This window comes from Hipposideros armiger, unplaced genomic scaffold (assembly GCF_001890085.2).
Source record: "Hipposideros armiger isolate ML-2016 unplaced genomic scaffold, ASM189008v1 scaffold_82, whole genome shotgun sequence".
Lineage (NCBI taxonomy): Eukaryota > Metazoa > Chordata > Mammalia > Chiroptera > Hipposideridae > Hipposideros > Hipposideros armiger.
This window is the reverse complement of record NW_017731432.1, coordinates 4,116,932-4,129,565: the sequence shown is the minus strand read 5'-3', so window position 1 is coordinate 4,129,565 and position 12,634 is coordinate 4,116,932. Positions and strand designations below refer to the sequence as shown.

At 45.2% G+C, this 12,634-nt stretch overlaps 1 protein-coding gene across 7 annotated transcripts in view; it reads right to left on the bottom strand.

The window, feature by feature from the left end:
• The window catches only part of ARMH1 (armadillo like helical domain containing 1), a 42,100-nt gene that overhangs the window by 12,762 nt on the left and 16,704 nt on the right, over positions 1–12,634 (bottom strand). For 5 of the 7 annotated variants that reach the window (XR_002124163.1, XR_002124162.1, XR_002124161.1 and 2 more), the window contains 4 exons: positions 9,138–9,206; positions 8,109–8,275; positions 6,912–7,108; positions 4,557–4,641 (listed from right to left, as the gene is read on the bottom strand). Coding sequence is in view for 2 of the 7 variants with exons in the window: in XM_019643732.1 (XP_019499277.1) it covers positions 4,557–4,641; positions 6,912–7,108; positions 8,109–8,275; positions 9,138–9,206 (518 nt within the window). In the remaining 5 variants the exon portion in view is untranslated. The remainder of the gene's footprint in view (positions 1–4,556; positions 4,642–6,911; positions 7,109–8,108; positions 8,276–9,137; positions 9,207–12,634) is intronic. The other 2 variants (XR_002124164.1, XR_002124165.1) reach the window with 2 other exon arrangements.

The window sequence follows — 12,634 nt, the reverse complement described above, 5'->3', positions numbered from 1 at the left end:
CCCCCCCGCAACTAGGATTGAACATGACACCTTGAGCTGAGCAGCTGCGAGCTGCTGACGGGCGGCCGGATGGCGACTGGGTTTGGAGCTGAGCTAGCTGCGCCCTCCACAGCTAAGACTGAAGGACAACAACTTGGCTGTTCCCCTTCCCCAATTCCCCAACACTGTTCCCCTTTCCCAATTCCCCAATAAAATCTTAAAAAAAAAATCAATGCAATCTTTTAAAAAATCAACACTAAATTTTGGCCGGGGGTTGTTTTAAGCAACAGGTAACCAGAACACCCGCCCTCTGCTCTAGAGGCCTTACCAGCTCCTACTTTCCTCCAGAACTTTCTCTTTTTCTTCCTTCTCTACACCTTCTCCCTTGGCCCTAAGCACTCTCAGGAAACAAAGGGTCACTTAATATGCACAGCCTCCACTTAGCCATCTGGACTGAAAAGCCAGGTATTTCAAATTCTATTCCCAATATGATGACTGTCAGAACAAATTAGAGTAGTTAATTCAGACACCCCAATTCATTCACTCAACAAATATCTAAAAGCCTACTTCTTGCCAGTGATGTTTAGGTGCTAGTGGTAGTCTCAGCTCTTCTGGAATCGACTTTCTAACAGAGGACAGATAAGAAACAAGTAAACAAAGAAACAAACAAGGTAATTGCCAAAGGAGATAAGTGATGTGGTATGATGGAGAGAGACCTTGGTAGGTGGTGGGAGGGAATGGGGAAGCTTTAGAGAGAGTGGTTGGGAAGGTCTCCCTTGGAGGTGGCATCTGAGCCGACACTTGAAGTTTGAGTTGTTCATCAACCCAAGGTCTGGGGAAGAGCCTTCCATGCTTTGCAGCCCATGGCAGGTGTTTGGATTTCAGTGTAGGTTCAACAGGAAACCACGGAGTGACACTGTCTAGTTTATATTTTTAAAATGATCATTCTGGCTGATGGTCAGTGGGAGAATGGGTTACAGGGGGCCGGAGCAGAAGCAGAAAGATAAGTTAGGAGACAGGATGGTGGGTTAGCCTACGGCGATCACAGTGGGCACAGAGAAGGTAAGCGGAGATAGAACCTAGAAGACTTGGCAAAGATAGGATGGGGTGGGAGGTGACAGAAAGAAGGCCATCTGGTGCTAGTTCTACACCTTTTGGTTGAGCAATTAGGTTGTTGGTGGTACCTTTCACTGAAAATAGGAGGAAGAGCAGGTTTTGAGAAGAAAATCAAGAGTTCTGTCTTGGCTGTAAATTTCAAATGTCTTTTAGATTTCCACATGGAGATTTCAGGGGCGAGATCAGGGCTGGAGATAAAGGTTTTGTGTCTGAATATATAATACATATATGATATTTAAAGCCATGGGACTAGAAAAATCACACATGAGAAGGTGTTGATAAAGAGATGAAAAATATGCTGACCCAATAGTCTGGCAGAGAAATAGGAGAAACTAGCACTTTCCCTGTAGCCTTCTCAGGGGAAGGATGTCACCCCTCCCACCTCAACACACACACACACACACACACACACACACACACACACAGCATGGGAGGTAGACTGCACATCCTTCTTACCTTCCTCCTTCTAAACCATTCATTTTTCTCTTCGATACAAACACAAACAAAACCCCAGTAGTTGGCACATCACAGATGTTCCATCCGTATTTGTTTTTAAAAAACAAACCAACCCTGCCCTTTTCAGGTTAGTCCATGCAGCTATATCACCTGCTCCTCTTGGTCATGGGCTTCTCCATCCTGACTGTTGCCATCATTCTAAGGTGTGTGTGTGGGGGGTTCACCTTGGTCTTGAAATTTGGCATCCTCAAAGTCCGAGAAATTCATCACTGATCCTTTTCAGTCACCACCGTTTGGACCATCTAAGACCTGTTCGAGCTTCCCTCCTCTGCCTTTGGAGGAGTGTGAGTTGAAGCTGAATACTACTGCATTCTAGCCCTCAACATTCACTCCCCCAACCATGTGAAAGAGTTCCCCCTAGTGGACACTCATTCCATCGCATTCTCTATATTCCAAGTCATACCAAGACTGGTTTGAAGCGCATGGTAAAAAAAGAATAATTCATTCATGCAACAGACATTTCTTGTGCACCTGGTATGAGTCTGACATATTTAAAATTATTCTGAGGCACTGAGTTTCAATGTGATCACATGAGCAGACATCAAACCAAAAAGGCAGTGACAAAGCTTCCTGCTCCTGCTGCCTTTGCCACAGGGTAGGTGTCATGTAATAAACACAGAGGGACTCTAAGTCAGGCTCAATATGTGAAGAAGTCCGGCCAGGTCCAACTCAGGAGGGGTTCGTCAGCATAAATGAAGCTAAGCCCTTTTTCATAAATGTATTCAACAAACTTCTACTGAGCACCCATTATGTTCCAGGCCCTGAGCTAGAATAAGAGATGAGTCAGACCCAGTCCCTGCCCTCAGGTTGCTCAGGGCTGGAGGAGAAAGGCACAGAGGTAAGTTGTCAGTAATGGTGTGTATGTAATGGCAGTACTCACTCGCTCCCTCACTCATCCATTCATCATGTACCGAGGACCTAACATATGCTAGGACTGTACTGAGACCATAAAGACAAAAACTATGAGGTGCTCTGAAATTGTGCACATTCTGTATAAAGGGCAGTTACAATTCTGGAGATAACTGCACCAATGGAGGGAGGTTCTAGAGGGGAGGAGGGTGCAGGGTGGCCCAAAAGAAGGAGGACTGACATTTGGGCAGGGGTGGAAGGCAGGTCAGGGAAGGCCTTAGAGCAGAAATGCTTAAGCTGAGGAGTGATGGGTGAGTGGGAGTGGTCACGTCTGCCACGTGGAAGTGGGGTGGGAGGAAGGCGGTCTCATGGCCACCCAATCTAGTCTCCTTGGGGTTGATTAAGCTTCCTAACAGAAGTCCACTGCCAGGTCACCCCCTTGCTCCAATGCCAGCGACAACCCTCTGCCCCTGGCCTGACCTTTACTTAGGTGCCTCTACTACTCCACCCACTCACTGGCAACTCGTCCCCAGCTAAGATGAGTAATAGATTTCAACATTACTTCTCAACCTACAAGGTCCATACACCCATGCATATTGCCTGGGTGGAACAAACACAAATTGACAATGCTGCTGAAAGAAAAATACAACTGATATTAAAAAAAAAACAAAACTGATGTTGGAAGTGAGCCTCCAGACCTATGTTGATCTTCCCCAGGATCTTACTTGCATACCTGAACCCCAGTACCTGCCTGCTCTTTCTGCCCCTTCCAGGCTTCTTGGACCTGGGGCTCAGCCTGTCATGCTGGACACAGGCGTCCTGATATGTACTGACACCCAGATCTTTCCTCTCTGTCCTGGCCTCCTTGGCCTTGCCCATTCCCCCTTCCATATGCCACCGCATTCTCTACACCCAGGCAGTTCCCAGTCTTGTCCCTTCTTTCTCTTTCTAGGGCCTCTGTATCCAGATGAGATCAGCACGTTCTCAGTTTGTTGTCTGAACAACCCGAAAGGCCTCCCAGCTGGCTTCCAGCCTCAAGTGTCCCTGTTGCTCTGGCCTACCTAACATGCCACTACACAGGCGGTCTTCTTCAGGCTGTGCTCTCCTTCCCACTCTCCTGTTCACGGTTCACTTTGCAGTGGCTCCATGCTGCCTACTGGAGAGAGTGCCCATTACTCCACCTGGCATTCAAGGTGCTTGCCATCAGGCCCGAGCCTTCCTTTCTATGTCTTCCTGGACTGAGACCTCTGAAACCTCCACCAAGTGACCTAACTGCTATTCCCCACACACATCTGTACTGTCCCTAAGTCTAGGCCTTCGTTGCTAACCATGCCCCTTTCCAGGACGCCCTCCTCTGTTCCCTTCTACCTTCTCAAATCCCTCCCATGCTCCAAGGCGCAGCTCAAACACCACCTTCCCAGAGAACCCTTCCTTGAGCCCTCCTGTGGGAACAGAATCTCCCTTCTCTGAACCACTATAGGAACAGGAGAGGAAATAACATTTTGTAAACACCTTTTAAAAGCCTACGCTTTGGCTTTTGGATCAGAGAGATCCGGTTTGAATTTAGTTAGCCGGGTAACCTTGGGATGCATACTTAATCTCTTCGTGCTTCAATACTTTAAAAGCTTGAAAATCATAAAATATCTAATTTGAACGTTCAAATGCCTAATATGTGCTAGACCCTGTGCTCTTGTGGTTATTTGGAGAATGGAATAAAACGATTCACTGAAAGTGGCTGGCACATAGATGAAAACTTATCAATACTACCATTATCCAATTTTGTTTCTTAGAAGGAGGACAGTCCTCAGGGTGATTTCTGTTTAGAGGGGAAGCACCACACAAGACCGGGAACCAGGGCCAGCTCAGGATCCAGACAGACTAACACCTGTTAAAGCACCATGTGGCCGATTCGAGCACAGAACGTGACTGTCATTTTCTGAATCACTTGCTGATCAATACTGAACCAGCACCTTCCATCGGCCAAGGCTATCCAGGAAACTCAGCAAGGCTCTTCGGGAATAAACTTTTCAGAGCGAATCTGCCTGGCCCTCACCGCCGCCTTCTGCGACCTGCGGCAGGCCTGCTGCCTCCCCTACCTTCATACTGGACTTCCAGGTGCATCGTGCGCAGCACATCCAGCACGCAGCCCACGATGCTGGGGTGTGTGGTTCCAACGATCGACTGACAAGACAAACAGGACAAGGTGGTGACTCTTTAGACCTTGTTCACCTGGGAGGGATAAAAAGCAGCCTGGCGGAATGGGGAGAGGGAGGACAGCTAGCAAACGGAGAGTCCCTGGTCTGTGAGAGGAGGGGCAGAGACGGGCAGCCAAGAATCAACTGAGAATCTGCTGAGGTTGCCACTGAACCCTCTAGCTTAGGAGGCATACCGTCAAGGCTAGCTTGGCCACCTGCTAGAGGTACAGGGACAAGTCAGCTACCTTGGCTGGGGGGAGGGAAGGCACAGGCCAGGGAGAGTGGAACTCATCCAAGATCCTAAATCTTCTCTCCTTGAGGAACCTCACCCCATCAGAGAACTCCTCTTTCTAGATCTTCAGCATTTACCTGTGCGGTTCCCGCCCTTTAGCATTAACTGTCCTCGAGCTCACCTACTCTCAACAAAATTGTCCTTGAACCGTCTTGTCTTGCTATTGCTCTTTCCCCTCTTTACTCCCAAGGTTCCCAGAGGAAGCCACTTCTTCATCCTGTGACAGGCTGCTGTAATTTAACTTTTCCTGCCACTGGACAATCCCTTAATTCACCAAAACTTTTCCTGCTGGGACCATTTTTCAGTTCAACCCGCACTTAATCTCCACTTTGTATGTGACCCAGCAGATCATGTCTTCCTTATTGAAGCTCTTTTCCCTTGATTTTCACAGTCCTGTTTTTTTTTCTTTTCCTCTTATGGCTTTCATCATTCTTTTTCAAAGAGGCAGAGTGGATATCGAAAGAGTAAGGACTTTGGAGTTGGAGAGAGTTGGATTTAAATCCCCACTTAGTAACTACCTCATACTTAGCATGTGGCCTTGAATAAGTCACTGAATACCCTCCGAAGGCTCAGTTCCATCATTTTTAAAATGAGGATAATAATACCTGCCTCCATCAGCTATTATGAAGACTAAGAGAGTATAAGTCAGCCCCTAACACAGTGCCTGGCATGTAGGAGGCACTTAACAACGGAAACTAGAAATAATACTGATAATCAGATCTGTTTTGCTGAACCTTCTTCCTCAGCTCCTCTCTTAAATGTTGGCTGTGTTCCTTCGTTTATGACTTCTTACATTCTACCTGGTGACCTTATTTACTTCCACTGTTTCAGTTATCACTTTCCTGCTTATGAAACCCAAACTGCCACCCTCACCTCAGGTCTCTCTCTGGAGCTTCAGCCCTTTATTTTCTACTGTCCAGTGGACACCTCCACTAGATGTCCTGAGCAGTGATTCCTCAATCGAACTAGGAATCAAAATTGTTTGGGGAGCTTAAAAAGACAAGGAATTACCAAAGGCCCCCTGAGAGCTGTCAGATTCTATGGAAGTGAGGCTCAGGATTCAGTGCCTTTTAAATAAGTGACCTGTCTCTTTCTTCTGTAACTAGCTTGGCCTGCTCCTCAGATGATGGGCACTCGGGAGCCACCACGTCTCATCAAGTCTATCAAGTTGTAACCTCTTTTCATGTTGAATTGGTTTTTCCTGCTCTCTCTTGGTGGCACACAACTCAACCTGCTGTCTAAGTCCAAAGCTGAGTGTCACCTTTGACTCCTTTTCTTGCCCCAAGTCCCAGGCATGCTGCCTCCAAAAGGTCTGTCTAGCCTGGTCACCTCTATTCCCATTGCCACTGTTTGGGCCTGATCATCTCTCTGATCTCTTAATTGTTCGCCTGCCTGCAGTCCATCCTAGAGCAGTTTTGAGAGCTTTTGGTGACTCATCTCAAAACATAATTCTCTCCTTACTAGACACGGGGTCTTCATTGTAGTCACCATGCCCCAGATCTGACTTTGCTGGCATTCCAGGGCCCTGAGAGGAAAACAGAAGTCAACAGAAAAAAAAGTTTTCCCAAGCACTGGAGATCTGGTCCCTTCACTTACATGCTGCCTATAAATGTACCATGATTCTTTCCCTATCAAATCAACTCCTTTAATCTTTTCTCCAGTCCTTTCATCACCCTGGTTGAAAGGATGATGAAAAGACTGGAGAAAATGGTTGCTTGTCTCAACCACTCTTAAGTCTGCCAACATCTTTCTGATCCTTAAGTAAACAGGATAAATCACTCTGCTGGAAGACATGAACTCTCTGCCCTGCCTTGGCCTTCTGGAGGCAACGCTGATTGAACAGCAGACATGCTGTGGGAGGCTGAACTCTGTTTTGCATGCCTGGGTGGAGTGCAACTGTGAAAAGTAATTGTAAGATTACTGTATCTGAATGAGAACCACAGGAGTGCACAGCCTGGGCTCACCTGGGCAGTCCTGAGTGTCTGCAGGGACAGCTGCTGAGCTTTTGGCGACGCAGAGGGCAGCAAAGCTATTAGACCTTTGTACACTTGATTCTGGTACTTGGGATTACCGTGGACCAAAGAATCCAACAGAACCTGCACTTCCTCCTGGGTCTCTTCTGACTTAGACTTTGCCAAAAATTCTGCTATGGATCGTACACCTGAGCAAAGAAGACAGGAACTGCTAAAATGGAAGGGATGTATGAAAACGATCCTCACTCAAGATTACATAATATGAGGTAATAGGATTAAGATGTATTTAACCAAGCTCGTTTAATCAAAGCAAAACTGAGGCTCAGTCTCATGTTGCATCATTGTCTTGTTCACCTTTGACTGTGTGGCTGGAGGATTTTGTTTCAGCATAGGCATGTCAGCTTACCAAAGCCTGTTTTAAAATTTAAAATGGCTCTGCAAAATGCACAAGCAAACAAACAAAACATTAGTTTTTGATTGCTATGTGATAACTAGCACTCAGCAATTTACAAAGTGACAAATAGTACCTCATTTAATCCCAGGAACTATACTGAGAGGGAGGTTAGTCCCATTTTATGGATAAATACACTGAGGCTGGGGGAGGCTAGGGGGGACACACAGAACCATGATGAAAGTGCAGTGAAGGAAGTGCTTTGAAAAAGAGATGTATGGGCATCCCTTTCCATGCTTCAATCAGAGCACTTGATAGATCATACTGAAAATCCCGGATTATTCACCTTTCTCACCATACTGTAAGCTCTTTGAGGGCAGGAACTGTACTTTATTTATCTTTGTATTCCTAGCACCTTAGCATACACCTAGCACACATATTCAATGATTTCATTTCCATTTTATTTCTAGAGTTACTTATAACTCACTTAATTTCACAAAGAATTTTTGGCAACAGCTCAATTAATCTTTGTTGAATGAGTGCATGAAAAAAGGTGTATTTAAAATGGAACAGTAGTTCCAAAATCACCATGGAAAGATTTGAGCAAACGATGACTCAGGAAAAACATAAATCTAAGTCTTCTGGTGGTAATATGGATGGGAGCTAATTGAGTCCACTGGACAAAGTGCAACCAATTCCCTGATGCATTTTGCTATAGCGGTGCTGGGTGCTGCCACTGTTGCACGCAGGCCCCAAGGCAGACATGGGAAATCACCCCTGTCATACACAGTACCCACCATAACTTTCACAAATGAGCTCCTTGTACTTCCTGCCAGAGTTTGCAATGACCTGAAGAAGCTTGATGGATTCCTTCTTGTCTTCTTCCTTGATCTTCTCCAGCCCAAGTATTTCCAAGAGCGTTAGGACTCCTCCAACCTCAAGAAATTCTATAAGGTACCGATTGCTGTCCAGAGAGATAGAAGAATAGAAAAAAGACACTCGTCAAGTTTCTTGGTTCTAATCTTTCAAAGGGGTCTCAAGGTCCTTTCTTCACCTACTTTGCCCTCCTATCCAGGAAATGCAAAAGTTCAATACCATGTACATTTCTTGTGTTTGGCTTTCTAGCATCTACTCCTCTTACTGTAATAGCACCTCAACTGCCCCTTGGGGAATCACCCCTCTACCAGTCATGAGCCATGTGATTTTGGTAGGGTGAGCAGGTGACACAGTATGTCATCCTTCTGATTGCAATCATTGGTTTGGGGCCAGGTGTGTGACCTAAGTTGGTCCAATGAGGCTCAAAACCCAGAACTTTGTTGGGAGCCCTTGGGAAAAAATATGTTCTTTTCAGTATGGCTGAGCTAGGATGAATGTCTAAAACTTCTGAGGACCACAGCACAATGAGGCCTATGAACACAGAGGAGACCAGAGCTGAGAAATGGAGAAAAAGAGAGGAAGACACCAAGTACTGATGACATATTTTGAGCACCTGTTGAGTCAAGCCTGAAATGTGGATTTCCACCCTTTGGGCTTTTCGTTAAGTGAGCTAATTTATATTCCCCTTTTTTTCTGGTCCAGTACAAGTTGGTTGGTTTTCTGTATTTCACAACCAACATGATGCTGCCTAGTAAAGGGTCAATGGAGAACATGGGATGAAGAAGCAACTAGAGCAGGACCACAGCTGACACTACCTCTGGGCCCATCCCAAGGGCTACTAGGTACCCATGGACAACTAGAAGACCTGGTCCCATGTGGTGTGAATGCCAAGGACACCGCGAGCCTGATATGCAACTGAGAGCCCAGAATCTCTCCAGAACAGAACTCACCTGCTTACAGCTGATAAGAAGATGCCAATGGACTTTAGAAGCTTCTCTAAACACAAGCCAGTCATATAGCTGTATGACAAGTTAAAGAGTGAATTTCGGGGTGGTTTTCCGCACAGAAACCAGATCCTGTGTCTGATCCCTGGTACCACCAATGGCCCACGATGACCAAAAGCTGAATTGTGTCCTTTATCTGAGAGGGGCCACTGAAATAGAAGAGTCAACACACATGGGGTAGGGGATATGAGGTGCTGGCAGGCATGTTCATGGTTCTCCAGGAGGCTCTTCTGGGGGTAGTTCAGCCACCTTGGCTCTGACAGGCTTTCTAGAGAGCAAGGAGACTCTAATGAGTAAAAGGTGCACGGAGAAAGCTGGGGGTCAACTTTCCAAACCTCTCCACTGCACCCTTGAGTCTCAGCATAGTTCATTACTTCGAGCCTCATTCTTAGATGTCTCTAAAAATAATCAGCTTCATCATTAATTCTCAATTTTGTTCTTGCTCACAGCTTTATACTGCAGGTCACTATCTTTATGAAGAATTGCATGTCTTCCTAATAAGAACAACAGAAGATGGCAGAAAAATTAAACTCTGATTTAAAACAACCTCAGTATTTAATGTTATTTTTAATGTGAGCCTTTGCAAAAAGCTTCATTGTAATAAAGCACCCAGAGCACGCCTCAGCTCGGATACAAGGTATGAAATCAAGCCACAACAGAAAAGGAACCAGTCAACAATTACTAGGCTCATAACACATCACAGGCTCTTAGAACACTTAAGAAATTAGCTGAAATTATTGCAGCTCATGGAGGATGACTGAGAGCTTCCAAGACTGATAAAGGCTAATGTAATGGGTTGGAGATAATGGTGCTTTGTTGCGGGGGAGGATGCGTGAGGCAAATTATCTCTGCTGCACCCTGGTTCCCAGGATGCCAATAGAAGTAGAGACAGATTGGCTCATTAGGAAAGGCTCTTGACTGCAAAAACAGTGTTTGTTCTGGAGCCAGGCTCCCCTGCCTGTTGCTGCTATAGCTGGGGGCCAGGCTATCTGCCCACAGGGTAGTCTCTCTATTCCTACATTGTCCTCCCTCCTGCTCCCCCAAACCTCAGCCCCCATTCCTGTCTTAGTGCATTTTCCCCTCTTTTATTCAGTTACCATCTAGGCTGACCAGCTTCCATCACCTTTTTCCTCTGTCCCAGGCTAGTCCTAGTTTCATAGCCACTCACTATACATATTTCTGGTGCATTATTTCAGCAGTTAGTTCCAGAAGTCAGCCACAGTATCAATGGTAGCTAACAAGTACCAAGCATTTATTGTGTGCCAGGCACTGTGCTAACTGCTTTGCTTGCATTGTCTCATTTAATGCTTACCACACCCTGCAGTGAGTGCTATTAGTATTTCCACTCATTTCATGAGGAAACAATCTCAGACAGGTTAATGACCTGTCTAAGGTCCCAATGTTAACTGATGGGACTGGGATATGACAGAGGCTCACTGGCTTCCAAGTGATTGCTGGAAAAGCAAAACCCTTCGAGTAACCTACAGGACTTGCATGGTTCTAAACGTTTTGGTAACCTGTCTGTTTTCCCTCCCTCTGGAGCCAGCTTCCTACTGTCTGTCTGAGTTTTTACTGTCAGGCCTTCCTGCCTGTAGACAGAGAGAGGGAGTGGGGTTATTTTTGCAGATTATCTCCTTGTATGGCGTTGGTGGTAGAACTGTGGGTCTGCACTGCCCACTGGGTGAAAGACACTGAAGTGGAGTGCATGCCATATGAGCTTCAGGCCAGAGAGACCCCATTTCACACCTTATCTCTGTCACTTACTAGTAAATCACTCGACCTTTTCAAGACTCATCTTTCCTATCTATAAAATGGGCTAATGCCAATCACCTATTTGGCTTGGTATTAGGCTCAAATGAGATAATATTTGTACAGTCCATACATAGTTCAGTGCCTAGAACACAAAAAGACTCAATAAATGGTAACTAATAATGTTGTCATTATAATACATAAATCCTTAGCTGTGCAAAACATAATAAAGCTGTATTGATTTGCTTCCCTTCAAAATCCACTGGAACTGGAGGGCTGAGGAGGAGAAGTGGGGTCACTGATTCAAAACACTATGTCACTTTGGCCAGTCTATTTTCTTTGTTGTATGACAAGGTGACAAAAAAGTTAAGAAATTATGAATAATTTCAGATGTAGAAACTGAATATACAACGATATATGAGAAGTGCGGTTCATTCAGTCATTCACTAGCATTGGCTAAGTGTCCACTAAATGTCAGACACTGTGATAGGCACTCAGGGTATGAAGAAGATTACTGGTAATAAGTGCAATGATTAAGAAAAGAAGTGGGCGGAACTCAGAATTCTTGGAAACACTGACATTTGAGAGATAGGTAGGAAAGATACCACAACAGTGAGAAACAGCAATGGAAGAAGGTAGAGGAGAGAAGACCTTAAGAAGGGGCAGATGTCAAGCAGGGCGGGGGTGAGGGTGAAGCGAGGGAAGCAGCTGCTTCAGTGCAAAATTTAAGGGAGCACCAAAAAACTCAGTAATCAAATAATATTTCAGTACAATATTAAAAAAAAATTAACACAAAAAAATCATCCACGATACATAAAATATCCAAGTTCTAAGTAAAGACAGCATCTGACCCTGCACGTGTACGACTCTGCCTCACTCACCTCATCCTGTGGTCAAGTAAGATAAGGAGGGAAGCGTACTCTAAGTTTGGTGATGAAGAGGTTGCTGATAACCTTGGTGATGTTAATGTCATGAGTTGTGGGGACAAAGCCAGATTACAGGTGCTGAAGTTTCTCAAAGCACCATCTGTGAATCACCGGCATCAGAGTCACCCAGGGTGCGTGTGAGAAATGAGGAGCCCAGGGACCCTCATTCTGTTGGTTGTCAGAAAAGTCACGATGCATTTTTGCAACGAAAAACAGAGAAAAATACGTCATGACTTTTCCAACAACCCAATATTAAATCAGGACCTTAGGGTGGGGGTAGGGAGGGAGACTGGCAACATGCCTTTTAAACCCCTGTTATGCATACTAATATTTGAGAACATTGGGGCCAATCTAGCGATGCATTCAGTGGTATTCTCTTTGGCCTGTGTTCTAGGCCTGAGTCTAATGAATAATTTTATCAACGACTTAACTGTAAGAAAAAAGAGAGCTGTGTTTACTTGAGCCTTTAATTCAGTTCTGTGTAGCTGTAGGCTCTCTGGTTAGCAAACGCGTATTAAGGACCCATTATGTGCCAGACATTGTGCTAGGTGTTAGAAATACAGAAGTGAGTAGAACAGATGCAATTCCTGCCCTTGTAGGTTTACAGTCCAGTGGGAGAAGAGAGATATTAAGCACATAATAAAGATAAAATGTTATGACTATTAAGACAGAAGAAGTGCTATGAGGAATGTAACCGGGAACCTAAGCTGGTCCTGAGAAATGTTTAAATTGAGACCTAAATAATGGAATAGGAATTAGTCAAAAAAG